Source organism: Zonotrichia albicollis, chromosome 14 (genome assembly GCF_047830755.1).
Source record: "Zonotrichia albicollis isolate bZonAlb1 chromosome 14, bZonAlb1.hap1, whole genome shotgun sequence".
In the NCBI taxonomy this organism is placed as follows: Eukaryota; Metazoa; Chordata; class Aves; order Passeriformes; family Passerellidae; genus Zonotrichia; species Zonotrichia albicollis.
The window spans coordinates 13953931-13973255 of record NC_133832.1 but is presented as its reverse complement, the minus strand read 5'-3'; the positions used below and the strand labels follow the sequence as shown (position 1 = coordinate 13973255).

Genomic DNA, 19325 nt, shown 5'->3' with positions numbered 1-19325 from the left:
ATTAGACGCATATCCATAATATATTTTAACAATCTCTCCCTGGCAGGCATTTTCCCAGAACAAATACACAGTTTGGACTTCCATTTTTCACCCCTGTTCAAAATTTCAGAGTGAAAAAGAGCTGGTAGTGAGCCATTAGCAATAATTTGATCCTGCATTTGCGCTGGAAATTTTAAATAGATTTTTCTTCTGTTCTTCTCCTTGTACTTGCTCTGTCATTGTTTTTCTGTGCATGGTGCAGGCTGGGGGCGAGCAGTGAGGAGACTGCCTGGGCAGTCACTATTTTGGCAGTTTTTCATACACGACCCTTGCTGTTTTAAATAGAGCCTTTCCTCACCCCACCTTCTTGCTTCCCACTTTGTACAGCTGCTTGCTGAGTGATGAGCAGCGTGGGCCCCTCCAGCTGAGGGTGCAATGTTGGTATTTAGGGTCTTTTGCTGGTGAGATGGAGCTGGAACGTCCTTCCAGCTGGGGGACACAGGATCTGACCAGGACTGTGAGACCCTGGGGGACTTCAGCACAGTGAGTGAGGCATTCCCAACGACTGCATCTGGAAACTGGTGCAGAAATGGTTGTGCTGGAGGAACACAACCTGCTCATGTAGAGCTGGCTGTTTCCAGAGTAGTTCCTCTGGTGATTTGTCCTGTGCACACCCAACAGCACCCCAGACCTGTGACACTCCCGGGCGTTCTGGAGACTGGGCTATCCAGATTTCAGTGCACCCCGGGGGTGCTCAGTGATGCTCACAGCCCCACACTCAGCACCACTCTGCCCTCACGGTGGAGTTTCCAGGTGAGTCCCACTCCATCCCTCAGCCTCACAGGAAGGGTCCAGTGCAGTGCGTGGAACCTCGCCCTCCCTTGCAGCCCCGGCTGGCAAAGGCTCAAGAGACGCTCTACTCACTCTCGGTGCAGCCCCATGAACTCACTCAACCCGTGCAAACCGGGCACCGCGCACCCAGGTGCAAACCGGGCACCGCGCACCCCACCTCCTACGGCAGTGCACGCGTGGGGCTATGCAGGGTCTGCACCGCAGAGGCAGCGAGCGAGGGGGCACCGGGAGGGGCGCTGCGAGCGGTGTGAGCCCGGGGCTGTGCCGGTGCCAGTGCCGGGATCAGTGTCCGTGCCAGGGTCGGGGTCGGTGCTGGGATCGGCGCCGGGATCAGGTGTCGGGATCAGGGTCGGTGTGGGTGTCGGTGTCGGTACCGGGCGGGATGGCGCGCACAGGTGCGGCGCGGGGCGGGGCGGGCGTGGCCCGGGTGGGCGGGGCCGCCCAGCGGGGCCCAATGAGCGCCGGGGCGGTGCCCGCGCGGGGCGAGTTTCCCGCGGGCGGGGGCGGGCGCCAATCAGGCCCGGGGCGGGGCAGCGCGCGGGGCCGGGACCGGCGCCCCGGGAGCGCCGCGCGAGGCGCGGGCCGAGCTCCGCTCCGCTGCGCTGCTCCCGGTCCCGGCACGGCGGGCATGCCCGCTGGCAGCGCCTAGAGGAGCGCCCCGCTGGCCCGGGAGGATGTCGCGGAGCGGCGGAGTGCTGCTGCTGCTGGCGGCCGCGCTGCTCGGTGCCCCGGGGGCTGCGCAGCTGGCGGGGGAAGCCGCCTGCCGCCCTGTCCGCGCCGCTTTCCAGGTGCTGCAGCCCGGAGCCAAGTGGGTGCCCGAGAGCCCCGTGCCAGGTGAGAGCGCTCTCCCCGAGGTGTCCGGCCGGCTGTCTCTCCGGGGGTCACCGGGGCCGTTCGGGTACGGGGCGAGGCGGCTGCAGCGCCTGGAGCCGGGGCCGCGGGCGGGGGTCGCCGTGCGGCTGCGGGACGCTGCGGAGCCGGGTGCGGGCTGCCCGCTCTCCCGTGGGGAGCTGCCCTCCCCCGGCGGCAGCGGCCGCTCGGTGCTGGCGCGTCTTGGATGTGGGTATCATATGGAGCCGGTGATTACGTCGCGGCAATGGGAGCCCGCTGGAGAGCGGGTCTTTATTGCGCTTGGTTTGTTCAGGAGGGTTTTGCACCCCGGGTGGCCGAAGTGAGCTCGGGCTGTCGGGCAGAGCCCGGCGCTGCCGGAGGAAGCAGCCCGCGCCGTCCTCGCTTGCCGCTGTCGGGGTCCGGTGCGCGGTCCCCGGGAGCTCGCGGTGTCCCCACCGGGCAGCCTTGGCTCCGTGCGCCCGTCATGTCCCGGCTCCGCCAGAGCCGCTTTCTGCCCGGTGTCCGAGGCAATCCTGCCCTATGGGGCTGCTCCGACAGCATCCCAACCCTCATCCCAGCCTGAGCCCCGGGCTGCTCAGCTCCGGATATGGGGCTGGAAGGAGGCAGTGCGGCGCTCCCCGGGCTGTGGGGGAACCGTGCGGGGTGCGAGCCTGGCGGGTCTGGGAGAGGTGATAGGTGTTGTTCTGCTCTGCAGTTCCCCTTACAGGTGGCTGCCGGGCTGGTACCGCACCAAACCTCACCACCTACCCAGTGCGAGGCTGCTTTCTGTATACATGCCTCATTCCTCTTTTAAAATGTAAGCGGAATACTTGAATTCCTTGCCTTTTAAAGGTTCTTTGCAGGTTTCTGGGGGCTAGGGAGTGCCGGTGGTGGCTGTGCTGGCAGTGTGTGCACACAGACGGATCGGGTTCAGGGCTGCGTTCGGAGCTGCCTGAGAGCTCGGTGCTGCTGTGCCGGGCTCAACACGCAGCCGAGAACGCCTGCCCTGAAAAGCTTCAGATCAAAGTATGAAAAGCAAGAGATAACAGGCAAACGTGACAGGCTGGGGAGGTGCAATGAGATCATCGCCAGCGGTGGCTGCTCTTAATAACGATGTGTTGAGTTGGGCTTCTTGCATTCGGTGTCGCACAGGCCACAAACACAGGGGTTCCTTCAGCTGTGAGCTGCTGCAGCACAGGAGAGGGAGGGGACAAATGGGGTGTCCAAAGCTGGGACCGTGAGGTGCTGTGGCTGCTGTAAATCCCATGTATTTTGGACTGTAGCAATGCCTTAGCGTATCAAGAGCTGTGAGAGATATGAGGAGAGTTTAGCTGTAAGTCCTCGTGAGAGTGTACCCTTCCTATCCCTACCTGCCCTTACATTCTCTTCTTATGTAAATTACAACACTTAATGCTCCTTTCAGACTAGCTGCAGGAGCAGCATCTCTTCTGTCTCTGTCCCATACAGCCTCAGTCTCCTGGTCAGTAAGGAAGGGGCACTGGAATACTTTTCAGTGAAATGTTTGCATGGAGAGTTGCAGGAAAGAGCTGCTCTTATCACCACTGAATTGACAAATTCTGTTTGTCAGAAGGAAGTTGTTTCTTTGAAAGCCAGTGAGATTCTTGCTTTGATTCCTAAGCAACTTTGCTGAGTGTGTTTTTACACGCTCCAGGGAGGTGATGGAGGGGTGAGCAGGTTCCTGGAGAATGGCTCCCATTGTATTGAGGGGCTGCAATGGGATCAGTCCTTCCCCAGAACGCAGCAGCTTCCTCCAGCCTGGCATGGCTGTGATTGCAGAGGGTGTTTTTGCTCTGGTATCTTCCCTTCCCAGCAGGGTTCAGGTTGCTGGGGTTCCTCAGTGATGTTCTCACTGCCCTGTGAGCCCCAGGTGTATCCCTGACAGCCAGGAGGAGAAATGAGCCCTGTGCTCTCTGCAGAGCCTGTGGGCAGCAGGATCAATAGCTCCTAACAGGGCTGGTGTTTCAAGTGAATGCTTCCAGCTTGTTACAATGATAAAGTTCCCACATATCAAATCGAAAGTGGATTTTACATTTGCCTAAGTACATAAACTTGATCATAATTAAAGCAATGACTGCTTGCTTATACCTTGGATCTGGCCCATCTTGCATGACTCTGTGTGGTAATTACACTTCAGAGCACTTGCTTCTCCTACTAGCAGCTGCATAAATCTCTGTAATAGGGGAACATCACTCAAGGACTATTTTCCAGGCATCTGTTTATTACTTTTTTTCCTTTCATACATCTGTCAATTAAAAAAAGTTTTGGAGTTCCCAGCCACAAATCACCATGGAATCAATTCTGAGAACCTTTCCCAATGGAGAAACTGAAGTTAAACAACTTGTTTAAAATGTGGAATTTTTTTTGACACAATTGTTTCTGGAAGCCCATTTTGCATTATGAGCAGTTGCTGCTGAAGGAGTAAGTAGTGGAAATGCTGCTGAGTTGCAGCACACTCAGGAGAAATGTCCCACAGCTCAATTTTACTGCATCAGCATGCGTGGGCTGGAGGGACATGGGCACAGCAAGCTCCGTAGGAGAGCTCGGAAATAGACAGACCACACTTCTAATTTTACAAAAACCCAAAAAAAGGCAATTCTGCTAAATGTGAGGGAAGTGCCATGCTGTTTCGTGAGCAGTGTTGGTGTTCTGGGAGTAGCTGCAGGCGTGCACCAGGCACTGAGAGGCTCCTCTGGTCCTGCAGTGTGGGGACCAGGATTTTGTCACTCTGGAGTTTACTTTGGCCTGCTTAGAAGTGGGGAACAGCAAAGCCTGAGTGCTGTCAGCTGTGGCTGGCTGTTCTGAGGGGTGGGAGGGTGTAATTCATGGCAACACCTCGACTGGACCTGGATCTTGTGGGGGAGAGAGGGAAGGCAGGGTGATTGGAGAGTGCTTTTCTGGGTTTTGATGAAGATGAGATTGAATGCCAGCCTGTGGTTCTGTGCTGGGGTAGCTTCATGCTCAGTAATAACTAAATTCTCTTTTTGCTATGTTGCCTGTCTTGGTTTTCTTCCTCCATTTGTCTTTTCTCTGCATAATTTCTCCTATCTATAAACAGCAGCTTGAATTTCCATTTCTGCTGCTCTGTTTTTCTCTCCTGTCTGCCATTTGTGTTTCTCTGTATTGGTGGTGACAGGTAATTGGGCTGGTTCCTGTGGGTAGAGGGGAAGGGGTGAGCTGGTGCCTTGGCAGGATGGGGACAGGGGATGGGTGCCTCTGCTCTGGAACAGTGGAAAACTGAGGAATATTTATCTTGACAGAAATATCTGCTGGCAGGTCTGTTTTCCTTCTCCCGCAGCAAAGTGTTATTTCCAGCTTTTTGTTCATTTTCTTTGATGGAAGCAAATATGGTTTCACCCTAAGAAAATAGGAGATTAACCTTTTGGAGTTGAGGTGTAATGCTTTACAAGTGGCTGGCTGAGCATGTCAAGCTTTCTTCTCTTTTTTCTTTTTTTTTTTTTTTTTTTTTTTGGCAGCTGGTGTGTGCCAATGTGCAGTTTAAAAATTAAAAATCCCAACTCTTCCTGCTGAACTCGACATGCCTTTGCTCATGAGCTGGTTCCCTTTGTACTCCTGCTCTTTTATTCTGTTTTTCCTGAGTGGGACTAATGATGCTCCTCCCTGTGCAGCCTTTCCATTTAGCTTAGCACGGTGGTTTAAAAGCTTAGTTTACTAGATAATTGAGTTTTCTGTTCTTAATTATTTCAGGCCTGCAAGTTGCTCTCTTGATAGTTGAGAGCAGGAGCAGAACCCTAAAATTTAGTAACCTCCCCAGGCAGTGGTTTTATAGTGAGATCATTAATTTTATTTTTTTTTTCCCAGGGGTTAACTTTAACAACATCCTGAACAGTGTTCTTCCTGCTCTTTGGAATGGCTGTGGGATGTGTGCATGTGACTGTAACAAATCTGTGTGGGGGAGTGAGTGCCCAAAGTTAACTCCATTGATGACAGTGTTTGTACATTTGTTAGGAGGAAACTTTTACTCTGTAAAGCCTATTTTTCACTGTAATGTCTTCTTTTAAAGGATGTGTTTTTATAGGGTGTTAGATTTGCATGAGAATCATCTGGCCAACATTGTAAGAGCAGGGGAGGAATCCAGAGTCAGATGGTCTTGTGAAACACAAGATGGAATAGAAAATAAAGGATAATTAAACAGTAATAAATATCCCATGTACTATGCATACTGTTCCAACTTAAATCACCTATTGAAAGAGTTGGTTTATAATTTATATCTCTTTAATTAGGTTTATAAAGATCAGCATTAAATCTGGGTTCTAAACAGTTGCATTTCCTTTTCCTCCCCCTAGATGCTGAGCATTAAAAGGCACTGACAGATGCACAACCCCCTAATCACATCATTTAAAAGGTTCTTAATAAAAAAGTATTGAAAAAGCTGCGGGAAAATCCACTATATTTAAATGTTGACTCACTGCTTTTATCTATTTAAAGCACGATGCTGGTTGTAAAACAACTGGAGGAGGCAAATTGACCCAAAACAGCATATTTCTCGTGGGTAATAGTACAAATTGGTGAGTTAGGAGGGTGGGAGGAACTCCTCTGACACTCGCAGACTGCAGAAGGCGAAGGTGCCGCTGCATGGAGCAGCAGAGCCCCTCACGTGGGGAGGAGGCTGCAGGAATGTGGCGTTAAGCAGGGACAGGTTCTTATTTTGGCAGTGCCTGGGGTAAGTTTGGGGAGAATGTTAATCTGATTTTAGCTGCCATTGGATCTGGGTGGGAAGGCTCGTGTGCCTCAGCGTGCACAGCTTGCCTGCCTCTATCTGATGACAGGGTTGAAGCTATCCTGGGATGCTTAAAATCAAAGGAAAATTCTTCAGCCTTGTGAAGGAGTCCACAACTCCCCCTAGATGATCTTGAGGGTTTTTATTTTTGACATTTAATCCACTGAAATGATTTTCACTTCTGCTGTACTCACCACCTATCTGCGGGAATAATTGTACATCAAAGTCAAATGTAATGGTTTAAATTCACTGCCAGTAAAAATTCCCTGTCGGGAGGAGGAAGAAGCAGGGTGCTACTGAAATTAGTGCTGCTTTAGAGTTCATTTCTTTCAGCTGGGAGCCTGTGCAAAATTGCTGGAGCATTTACACTGCTGTTCCCCAAGATGGCATAAATGGCACAGTTCTGATGGAGCCTGGTGCTCCTGCACCCATGGAAGGAAGGGGCTGCAGGCAGTGCCTTCTCAGCCGTGGGAGTTGGGTGTCAGAGGGTCAGACTGCTGTGCTTGGCATCTCATCATCTCACTAATCTTGCCAAGATTGGTATTGTGAGCATCCAAATGCAATTTAATAAAACGGTTGCAGTAATTTGAGGGACACTTTCTTTCTGAAAATGAGTTTGTAGTGATTTATAGCAAAAGGAGAAGGTTGTTTGCAAGGGCTGAGACTGGCATTACAAGGTGTAATGACTTGAAACTTTAAGAAAAAGGGGTTGTGTAGGTTGGGAGATAAAAACGGTCTTAACAGTGAAGGGCCATTAGGCAGCGGAATGGGCTTTGCTATCTCACAAGCCGGAGTATGGCTGGAGGTGTTTGTGTTAGATAAAATGCTCAGAGAGGGCGGATGGGGAGGCTGAGGTAGGATTTGATGACTCACAGGACCTTTTCCCGTGCATTTTTTTGGAGGCAGAAACGTGTGGCACCCTAATTCATTTACTGCTGGTGTCTGCTCCGTGGGCTTGCTGAGCGTTCCCAGGCTCAGTGCATCCTTCACGCTTCCAGAACGTGGTCTGTGAGCCCTTGGAGCTGCAGAAAAGGCTCCTTCCAGCAATGGCACGAATAAACCCCAAATACATTGGCAGGTCAAAAGCTTTGTCTCTGTTCCATCTGTGTCTGTGGGGCTGGGGTCAGCGGGGTGGCTTGGTGGCTCCTGAGGGACCGGCATTGAAACCTCCCGTCCCTGCTGCTCCTGGGGGATTTGGGGATGGAGTGTTGGAGCCAGCTCGCCATCTGGGAGAGCCATACACAGAAAAGAGCTGGCAGATGGGAGTCAGGCCCCCATTCCCTGTCCCTCTGTAGCAGCACCGTGCCAAGAAGGAGCTCGTCCCTGCTACCTTCCAAGAGCCTGCCCTGCCTGTGTTGTCCTGTTGTGTTTACTGTGACGTTTCTTTGTTGGCTGTCTCTGTAAAACATTTTAAGCTGAGTTAATTCCCAGGCTTTTTCCTCCTCCTCTGTGATTGCTCTGATACAGCATGTGTCTGTCTTTTTACTGCACAAAAATAAAGATCCATTTAAGGGGAGAAGTTGGCTTAATTGCTAAAAAGAAGGATGGGATGTGAGTAGATGACCTTGCTGCTTCCTATCCTTGGCTTTAACTTGCAGAGACCTCTTAATTGCCAACTCTCAGATTTTCTATATTGGTATTTCCATTAATCATGGAAGGATTTTTATTTTATAATTTGAAATGTGTCCTAATATAATAAATGTAGGAGGAAATAAGCTTTGTATTAAAAAGAAATTTATGGGCGTACTGTAGTGTTAAAGAGACCATGCTAAGCCTTTTCGTGGTGTAAATTGAGTTGGGTTTCACTTTAAAAAACCTCTTTAACTTGCTGTTATACAACTGCTTCTCTCATTAATGCAGTATCTTGCTGTTACGTGGTTTTATGGGCCCTTTTATTTTTTCAATGCATGAAATACCTGTCGCTGTGCTCCTCTGGAGTGGGTGAGTTCACAAATCACTGAGGCTTGAGCTTGAGACATTGGTGGTGCTGGTTCTGTGCTAGAGGGCTTGAGGAAGGGATTTGTTGGGCATCCTGCTTAGCAGAAGGGGAAACTGGCAGTGGGGAGTGATGGAGGCAGGAAGGGGGTGTGTATCCTCTCTCCCCCTTTGCATGAGGTTCTTTTTTGCAGCAACAGCAGGGTTAAATCACTGGTTAAATCTCCTTTCCCCACATGCAATGCATGTTGTAGATGAAGTGTTTCATGCTCCTTTTCCCATGGTGTGCCAGGGAAGGGATGGGGCTGGAGGGAGGAGGATTTCTGCTGTCGCAGCTCCTGAGCCCTGACAGCTGGTTTTCCCTTGGCACCGTGCACGACTCTTCTTCAGGAGGCACACGATTGAACTGACATTAATATTAATCTTGTTCTTCTAGACTACACTTGCAAAAGTGACTTTTGACACTTTCTAGTAATTAGGGAGGGAGTGGATGTGGTAAAAGATTCTTGTGAAGGAGAAAAGACAGGAACCTGAAAGGAAGCGTAATCCTTCCAGAGCAAAGATGTAAATTACCAAAGTAGCTTTTGCTGAGGAAAAATCCTCTATAACCAGCAGGAAGGCAGAGTGAGAGCTGTGAGGAGCCTTCCCTCTGTCAGGGCTGTTGGTCACTGGCCTGGGACTGCTTCCCAATCCAGGCTCCTGGCAGAGCTGAACCTAGCTGGGAACTGCTTTTTTTGGGCATGATGCAGTTTGGGTGGCAGACAGAAAAATGTGGATGCTGGCTGTTCTCTGACCCTGGATAGCCATTTTTAATGAAGCTGGTTTCTGCTGTTTGAGTTTCTAAGAGCAGCATCAGATTAAATGTGTTTTACATAAGGAGAGCTATTTGCTTTGATACGAGCTTGTTGCTCTGCTTGTGTCTTTGGGGCCTCAGTTTGCTCTTAAAAGTTGATGGAAGATGGGGCTTTTATTGCTGCTACTTCCAGCTCTTCTGTTTCATCTTCTCTTGTCTGAGCCTAGAAAGATTTCTATTTTCTTCCCCAGATTTTATTTATTTTTAGCCAACAACACTTCTCTTGAAGTTGTCTACTTTCTCCATGAATAAATGCTTTGGGAATGTCAGGAAAAGAAGTTTGGTATCACTGAGCAGTGCTGGAGGTGCCAGAGCAAGAGGTGTCCCTCTGCCTTTGTCCCCTGGCTATTGTCCCATCCTGGTGAATGTGTGAAGGTGCTGCTGAGGAGGTTCTTGCCTTGTGCAGTGCTCAGAGCATGCCACAGGATCTGTCCCTCTGCATTGGGACAGCCACAAATGAAGCAATTTGTGCTTTGCCTGTTGCAAAGGAAGGATGGACTGGGGACGTTTGGTTGTACAATTTAAAAGTCAGCTAAAAAGCCAAGTAAATCATTATAGATGCGTCCTTCTGCTATTACTGTTGTTGCTGGGGATACAGTAGGGTAGAAATTGCAGGCAAATAGCGCTGTTACTTCCAAATTACTTCAAGTCTTCATGCAAATCACAAGCCTATCCTCCTTGATGGAACTCCATCCATTGCTCTATTCACTGTAAATCCACAGCCTCAAATCCTGTCTCTGTTTTACACCTTTCCTGCCCTCACTGACTCCTCACTGCTGTGGGCAGACAGGGACAGCAGGGTGAGGCTGGGATCACTGCTCAGCACTGACATAGTGGGGTGTGTGGGAGCTGGGGCGGGCACAGCTCTCAGGGGCCACTGCTCAGCAATCTGGGCTCTGCCTTATCCACCCTTCCCTTTGGCCAAGCTGATTGCTCAGGACAAATTCCAGAAATGCCATCGATTTGCCTGAACAGTAGTTGCTAACCACAGTGATGCTTGGAGTTGTGGTTTCCTCTCCTAATGTGAATTATCTGTTTCTCCTGTGCCTCTCCAGGGACTGATCTGCAGGTCTGTGTCCCCAAGGGCTCCACGTGCTGCACGAGGAAGATGGAGGAGAAGTACCAGGCTGCTGCCAGGCTGAACATGGAGCAGCTGCTGCAGTCTGCCAGCATGGAGCTCAAATTCCTGGTCATCCAGAATGCTGCTGTCTTCCAAGGTGAGCTCTGGTATTTTTGGGGTGCCCAGTATGGAGGAGGGATTGATGAATTTGACTCCATGTTCTTAGAAGGCTAATTTATTATAGGTTACTATATTATATTAAATAATGCTATACTAAAACTATACTAAAGAACAGAGAAAGGACAGATCAGAAGGCTTAACAAGGTACTAATAAAAAACTTGTGACCAACTGCTCAGAGTCTGACACAGCTGATGGTGATGCGTCATTAAGTAAAAACAATTCACATGAAAGCAATCAAACATGCACCTGTTGGTAAACAATCTCCAGACCACATTCCAAAGCAGCAAAACACAGGAGGAGCAAATCAGATAATTCTTGTTTTCATTTTTCTCTGAGGCTTCTCAGCTTCCCTGGAGAAGAAATCCTGGCAAAGGGGTTTTTCAGAAAATGTGACAGTGAGCACTGGGGGTCACCTGCAGGAGGAGGCAGCATTTCTGCTCCTCTTCCTCAGCACTGGGCAGTTGGAAGTGCAAGTGGCTGGAAGCTTTCTGTTTGCTTGTTTTCATGTGTTTGTAGATATTATAGATGCTTGTTTATGATTAAGAATGGAATATACCTGGTTTGCTATATGGTTGCTCTGCAGGCCTTGTCCTAAATATTCCTGCAGCTGTAAGAGTGTATGGCAATTTAAAGGCTGAAATTATTGAGGTGCAAATCAAAAAAAACCCAAAAACCAAAAAAATTCCCACCTTTCCAAGAATTAAAATCTCTTTGCAAGTACTGTCTGGTCTGACTGTGGCAGTCCCAAAATAGGGGCTGCATTGAGGTGGTGTGGTGGTCACCTCAGTGTAATGCTTGGTGAGATCTGCCTCAGCTGTGTGTATTGTTATTGTTATCCACTGCACAACAAAGTTTTTCTGTGGGAAAGGTGGCAGAGGCTGCTGGTCCCCAAATGTGCTCCCTGGTGCCCCATGGGGTATTTGAGTATTGGTGCCCCTGTGCTCTGCTGCATGGGGCAGCTTTTTTTTTTTAAATGATAATATGATGGTGTTGTTTGTTTGCTTGGATTTTTTTGCAAAATGTATTTTTAGATTTTTTTTTTTTTAGTGTTGATACACACTAGTTTATGCCACTTAAATCTGCAATAATTTTTTTAGGGCCTCATGGTTAATGTGCAGTGAAATGATTGCTTATTTGTTGAGTGCTGTCCTATTGAGGTTCCATCATTCTGTATTAATGGTGTTTTTGCCTGTGTTTAAAAAAGAAGTCATGGGCAACCAAGCGTTTTTTCCTTCATGATGATATTTTTGCAGAATAATTGATTTATTTTTGTTTATGCCTCACTAATAGCAAGACCCAAGACCTGCTGAAGCCTGTGAGATCAGGTCAGAGCTCTGTTCTGGGCCACAACTGACTGATGAAGTTTAATATGTTGTTTTTCTCAATGTAAGATCAAATGAACTGCTGAGGAGATAACAGCACATTTTTTCCCCCCAGTAATTCGTAATGCAGTTACCATTAAGGTCCAATTCTAATAACCAGAATGGAGTAAAAGTAATGAAAGATTGGTTTCCTAGGCATTGGAAATGTGGACCAGCTTCAGAAATGGTGAATAATCTGGGTGGAATACAAAGTGTGTGCCTCCCTCCTTCCCATTTGACAGAAGCTGCAGCTTTAGTTTTTGTGTGTGGGAATAACACCTGTGGAACCGAGGTTGTGCACAGCAGTTGGGTGCTCTGGCTCTGAACTTTGTGCCACTTCTGGAGACAGTTGAATCCTTTGCTTAGATTTTATTATCCCCCCATTTTTAAAATCTGTTATTTCCACCCTGGCCCAGAGATCTTTGCAGGGGTTTTGGAGCTGAAGTTATTCTGAGAAGCCCTGGTATGTGGAGTTGCCATTCTTGGTGGAGGGGAAGAAAAGCATTGAATTGGAACGGTTTCTGACCACTTCTGCTTATTAAAAAAGCTCTAAAGTGACTAAAAATCATTTGCAATACCATTGCAGAGGAGGAATTCCTAGCTGGAACCATTGAGGAGCTCACTTTATACAAGATAATTAAAGTGTTTTGGGCTTGGAAGGACGATTCATTAGACTTTGAACACCATTTACTTTTGTTATCTTTAAAATTAATCTGGAAGTTTGTAGAAGAACGCTTTTTGAAATAGGTTGATATTTTGATTGCTGGTTGTTGAAGAGTATTTTGATGGCTGCAATGCCAGAGGCTGCTCCAGCTATAGGAATTGTGCAGGGCATTATTGGGGGGATGCTGGAGAGGGCAGGGAAGAGGAGCCCCAGTGTCCCCTGAGCATCTCCTGCAGGTCCTGGGGACAGATTCCCTGTGCCTTTGGGAGCTGGGAGTGCTGGATGGGAGAGCTGGAAGCTGTGCCAACCCTGAGATGTGCTCTGGCAGGGAACAGAGCTCCCAGTGTGTCCTTGGGTCAGACCCCCAGTCTGGGGACCCAGTGCAGAGGATGGATAATTGCATCTCTCTCCAGAGAGGGGAAATGTGTTGGTATGGAAACACAGCTCAACCACTCATATTAAAAACACAAATGTGAAATCTTTCAGAGTTAATTTTAATATTTTTACCCTGGCATCTAAAGGGACTGCTAGTCTGACAAGCAGAATCTCACCCAGATGTTATTATTTTGCACCAAATTTAATTTCTTCCTGCTGAAGGTAGAGCAGCATCTCTGCTGATAAAGATCAAGGGAAATTGTCTGGCATTTACAGGAAATCTCATCCAGGCCTATCTGTTACAATGTTCACTTAGCAAAGTTTATTAGATTATTAGTTTTAGACCCTTGGGCATTTTCTTTATTGCAGTTAAGAAAGAAAAATCCCAAGCAAAAAAATCTTTCCTTCACTAAATTTAAATGGTACAATTAGCTCCTGGTCTTATCTCAGAGGCATTTTTTAAAATTATGAAGATGATTTAAGTAGTGATTTAATCTTTTGGAAACTTGCTGTGTTTGACAGTGTTAAAATGGATTGTGGCTGCCTCGACTGCAGTTAAATCTTACTCCAGGATTTTTTTGTGGGCAGTTTTTTTGCGTTCCCTTGGTGTATCCATGCTGGTACATCTGATTGGGGTTCTCAGCTCTGAAGCTGGGATGAACCCCATCACCTCAGAGCTGCTCATGTCTTGTCATGTGTATTGCTAGATGTTCTCATCCAAACTAAGCAGTAGTTTGTGCAACTCAGCTGCTGGAGGGACTGGTGAGAACCTTGCCTTTGGTTTGCTTTCCCCCTCTTTTTCTTCTGATATTAGATCTTTGCTTTGTTCAATGAGGGAATTTCTGCCACTAACTAGTCTCTTCCTACTGAAACAATGACAATAACAAAAAAATCCCTCAATGAATTCTGTTGATTCCCTAAACATTAAATCTGAATGGCTCAACTTTGTGAAAGGTAAACTTGAGCAGGAAAATACCAGTGTGGCTCTTCTTTATCTCCCCTTCCCTCACTAAAGAACTTTGTTCCTTGGGGTTGGCTTGTGTGTACGTTTATCAGCCTGATTCCTCCTGCTTCCCAAGCTTGGGAATTTGCTTTTGAATGGTCACTGAATTTCTTACCCTGCATATTGGCCACATTGCTTTGTGGATAACAGACTTAAAGCTTTAGCAGTGCTCACTTGCAGCTTTTGTGGTACATTCCTACCAGTTCTCTGCTCAAGGGAAAAGGTACTTGAAAAAGGGGAAAGATGGTGACACAATTAAGCACAGAAGGACCTCTGAGAGAAGGGGAGCATCTGCACCCGTTCTTGGTGTCAGATTTCCTGGTAATCTCCCCTTCCATCCAGTGAGGAGAGCTGGAACAGGAGAGCTGGCTGTGAGGGGCTGCTACTGCACAGAGAGCTCCTGGGGAGAGCTGTTTCAGTATTTTAAGTGATTGCTCAAATAAGTGAACAGCAGGATCTGGTGCTGCCTCCCTGCAGCCCCTTCTGTTGGTGCCAGTCCCATGCTGGAGGGACATTCTTATGTGGTGCCAACACGGAGTTGGGAGTGTCTCAGTGACTCTGTGATCCCCCAGCAGTGGTGTAAATCCTGAGACACAAAATGGGGCTGCTCCTGACCCTGAACTGAGCTGCCCCAGTGCTTGTGTGGGTGCAGAATTTGCTTCTGTCCACTTCCCAAAGAGCTCCTGTGGGGCTGCACTGCTGCTGGAGCTTTGGGAATGTGGTGGATATGGGAAGGTTAGGAGTGTGGTAACCTAACATGAAAAATAGCCTGGGATGCTGCAGTTGGGAGCCCCTTGGTGAAGACCTGGAGGGGTAAATTAAGATCTGGTCTGTTCCCTCAAAGCCAGTGGCATCTTCCCTTCTGCAGATAGCAGCTGAAAAATAACAAGAGCTGTATTGGGGGAAACTTGCAGGGGCTGCAGAGATTTGAGGGGATGTGTGCTTCACAGTGGTTTCTAGGAAGACCATAACAAATCAACACCAACAAACCTGCCTGTACATATTTATTTCCTTATTCTTGGGAGAATCCTGTTCCTTTTCTCCTCTGGAGAGGGCCCTTGGTGGTTCTGGCAGAGCAGCTGCTGTGGGGAGGATGTTGATTCATCTCTCCTTGTGTGCTGTGGTAGGATAAAGGCAGGGCTGTAACTCTTAGTCCTACCAGGCAGCTCTGAAGGCTGTAAATCTTCCATTAGGCATAAATGCAGCCATTTTGGTTATTTATAGTTATTTACACTGTCCATTCATATCTGTCAGAATGAAGGCAGTTCTGACATTGCAAGCTTCTATCAGGTTATCTTTAATCAGTTTAGAGGCACCTAAGCCACAAATATATCAAATAGCCAATCCTAATGTTGGAGTCCTCTAAAGTATGACTGAATTATTTATTTTGTTATGATGAAAATGTCTGGGCTTTATTGGGTTTTCTTTGAAGAACTTGATTCTGCTTGAAGTCTGGAAGATAAAAGATTAGCGATTGTCTCTCCAAGTTTCTTATTCCAAATCCTTCAAGGCTTTTCATTTTTCAAGAGCCTGTGTTACTATGTTAGAGTCAAGGTGAGGGAGCTGAGATTTCTTTTATTCCATTAAAGAGGTTTAACTATATAAAGTATTTTATCTTTACTAATTATGCCTTGCACAGGTAAATCCAAGATACACGTAGCAATTAGGTGAGAAGAGATTGGGCTGTGTGGTGGGAGCTTTTGCACATTAAGCACCATTGATACCAGCATTGCCCAGCAGAGCTTGTCTCATCATTTGGAATAGTTTAATACTCCAGGGTCCTTAAGCCAATTAAGTTTTGATAATTCAGGGAGGTCTTTCAGGTGTTGGCAGTAGGAAGAGCCTTGGGTAGACTTTAGCACTGCATTGTTGCCTGTGGTGTGGTGGGGAGGGAGGAGGTGATATGAGGCAGGTGGGAGAAATCTCTGGCTTGGAAAGTCAATAACTGTTTGTGAATGTGGAGGTGAGAGGTGCTGGGACTGGGGAGATGTGACCAGCAGGTTACAGCTGTGCTGTGAGGATGGGCTTGGCTGTCTAACCAGTGTGCAGGGCTGCTCAGCTTTTCTAAACAGGAGGAAAGTGATTGAAATTAACTGAATAAATGTATAAAGTGATGCTTAGCAGGACTTGAAAGAGTCCTGAGTGGGGTGGTTAGTTTAGTAGCTTCAGGTGAAAAGTGCATGTGAAAATGTCAACTCCTGCTTGTGGGCTTGTAAAATACTAAGCTGACATTTCAGAGTGGATTCAAAGAATGAATCCAATTCATGGAAGAGAATATTAAAACTCTTATTAGACTTTACAAGTAAATAAGGTCAAGAAACAGATCTTTGTATCATCTTATCATTCCTCTTCCTAATTAGTCCTCTGCTAACTGGAGCCTTGCTGGACCCTTCTGTGATGCACCTATCTCCACTGTGGTCCTTCTCTGCAAAAGCTTTTTAATTTGTTGTTGCTTTAATATTATCTCTTTTTAATAACTTGAATTTAAAATAGGAATTGTCTCACTGGGTCAATTCAGGCTGATGTTCTGCCTTTGGTGGGGCTTCCTTCCAGATGCTTTGGATGCACAAAGTTTGTAGTGGAAAACTGTGGCGATACATTTACCAGGTTGAAAAGGATGCTCTAAACCAGTGATTATGGGTAGGTGGAAATAATGTCTGCATAATGAGAGATCTCTGGTTGTCAGAATTGGTCTAGGGAGGTAATGTTTCCTTTCAAATAACCAGAACTTATTGTTCATAAATCACAGTTAATCTGTTTATTACACCAGCACACGAAGCTGGAAGTCTGGAGTGTGCCATAATGCTTAGCTTTAGGAGCAGAGCTGTAATAGGAGCAGCAATTTCAAATGATTTGAAATTGGGGGATCAGCAAAATGCGGGAGTTTGTGGAGGCTCTGGGCATTAAAAATGACTGCTGAGGATTGATGAGTTTCTTTAACAAATTGTAAAATCCATCATGCAGGAGTTAGGGCATGAAACTGCCCTCCTGAGCCACATAAACCATGGCTTTGGAAGAACTGCATGACAGTGCATGCTACCGGGAAGGGATATTTTGAAAGATGTTTGGTTTTGCTTTTGTTTCTTCCTCTCATTGCCTGAAGTTTCTCTGCCAGCACAGCACTGGCATTCAGCTCACTGGGCTCTGGGGGTGCTGGATGGGTCCTCCCTCAGAGGGGCCTCTCATGATGCTGGGCCTGAGGTGTGGGGCTCCCCTCCTGGCTCAGCCAGTACCATAGTGCTCCCATTTCCCATGATTTCCTAAAATCCTGGGATTTGCATCTTGCACAGCCTTGCTCCTAGTGGAGAGCTTGGCATGTCTCTGGGGTGTCTCCTTGCAAGAGGGACCTGGTTGGCTTTGGCTGCTGTTTCCCTGCATCCCCTCACCCAGAGCCTCCCATGCTCCCACCTGGGTTTCCAGGCATCTGTTTGTTGACTGCTGCAGGAACCCTCTGGCATGTCCACAGAGCAGCAAATTGTGTGGCAGGAGACATCCCTGGCCCCCCAGCCCTTGCTTTTGGGGCCTCCATGGCTTGAGGGGTGCAGCAGTGGGGAGCTGTGTGTGGTTGAGGTCCCTCCCTGTGTCGTGCCTCTGTTTCTGCCCTGCAATTAAACACTGCTGACGTCCTTCCCCTCTTGGGTGAAATGAGCCTTGGAGGTTAATAAGGGGCTTTTAATAACTGCCTGTGTGCTGCTTCAGCAGTTTTTGGGCATGGTACTTGGTGTCTGGGCCCAGGGCCCCCAGTTCAGGGTGTGTGGAGGAGCTCTTGGATGTTTGTGGCTCCTGCTGCTGTGGGCTGTCCCCTGCCAGCTCTGCTGCTGCTTTTGTGCTGGGGAAGGGGATGGGGAAGGAGATGTGGAAGGAGATGCTGCTTTCCTCCTTCTAGGGGATGAGGGAGGAATTGGCTGTGTGCACCTGGGGCTGCTCCCTGCCATTAATGCTGCAGCTCCAAGGGAATGCAGGCCTGGATGGGGAGGTGTCTGGCCCTGCAGGAGGATCTCACAGCCTTGCTGGGGTACCTGTGGCATTTCCTGCACCTTCTCCACGTCTGTATGGTGATGCTGCCCCTGTCCCATCTCTGAACCATGCTGGCAGAGCACAATTCTCTGCCTGCACTCCCTGTCTGAGCTGTGAGACAGCAGGGAGTGAGGGCTCCCTGTTCCTCCACGTCTCAGCTTCCACAAGTGGCTGTTTGCTGTAATTACCTTCTGAGCTCTAAGTTATCATCTTTTGATAGTTCAAGTACTAACGTTCTTTAAATGCCTCCCAACGCTATAAAGCAGTCAAAAGACATCTCTTTAGCTTGCAGTAAGGTGATATAAATGTCATGTTACCCTTGAATGTGGTATTTATAGAACTGCTTGGTGCTGTTGAATATTTGTGTTTTATCCTTTGTAGTTTCAGTACAGAAATGGGCACAGCAGCATCTTCCATCACTTGTCCTGAAAGGATATATTGAGGCATTCTCATCCTGCAAAGTGCTTAAAATGCAAACAAGAGCTAGTTTGCATTTGCTGGGGAGGAAAGGAGGAAGGAAGCCAGCACCCAGCAATAAAGACAGGGGCTGTCTCTGTAACGAAAACATTTTGCTAGATTGTCATCTGCTTCACTTTTAAAGCAGCAATAAGATACAGTGATAAAATGGCCAATGGTGCATTTCATCTGAGGGAAATGAACTCTTGCTGAGCCAATTAAACTGTCAATACACTGTGGTTTCACGTTCCCCTGAGCAGACTGGGTCACCTCAGGTGTGTTACTCACTCTGACTTCACCACTGATGTGAAATCAATTTTAGCAATTTATAATCTTTCATTCTACTGTGAAAGTATATTAATCTGTGAAAAACACCACTCAGACAGTGAGGACAGATGACAGCTTTCCTCAGGAGTGTGTGTGTGGCTGGCAGTGCCTCTTGGATTATCTGGTGCATGCAAAAGTGTAACTTTGGACACTCTGGAGGCACCGACAATCCAGTTTTCAAGCGTGAGGTTTTATACTTAAAATGTTCAAAAAATCATAGCAGTGCCTTGGTCAAACTTTCCACTACTCATGTGAAATTGAGTAGTTTGAAATTGGCTTTATTCCCTCAGCCCAGAAGAGGCAGAGCTCTCCACATTGCTTTTGGTATCAAAGAAGTGCTTGTGGCAGATTTATTACTGCTCACTAGAAAGTAAAGCAGATGTATCTGGCATGGATGGTGGAGAGATGCTGAGGGATGTGGGATCTTCTGTGTTTGTTTCTCAAACAGTATATTTGAGCTTAGGTTTTTCCCCTGCAGCTGTGAAGGGGATGCAGGCTGGACTGTGGAAAGCTGAATACCTGGATGAGTCCTTTTCATCCAGGTACAGTGGGATATGCAGTACCTGGTGCTGTGTGTATTTGTAGCCCTCAGAGTGCAGCTGTCATAGGAATCATGAAATCATTTAGGTTGGAAAAGACCTTTAAGCTCATTGAATCCAACCCTTAAGCCTG

At 47.7% G+C, this 19325-nt stretch overlaps 1 protein-coding gene across 1 annotated transcript in view; it reads left to right on the top strand.

The window, feature by feature from the left end:
* The first annotated feature begins 1332 nt into the window (after positions 1-1332).
* The window catches only part of GPC3 (glypican 3), a 138292-nt gene continuing 120299 nt past the window's right edge, over positions 1333-19325 (top strand). The window contains exons 1-2 of the mRNA XM_005488180.3: positions 1333-1665; positions 10265-10426. Coding sequence (XP_005488237.2) covers positions 1506-1665; positions 10265-10426 — 322 coding nt within the window. The 5' untranslated portion in view covers positions 1333-1505. The remainder of the gene's footprint in view (positions 1666-10264; positions 10427-19325) is intronic.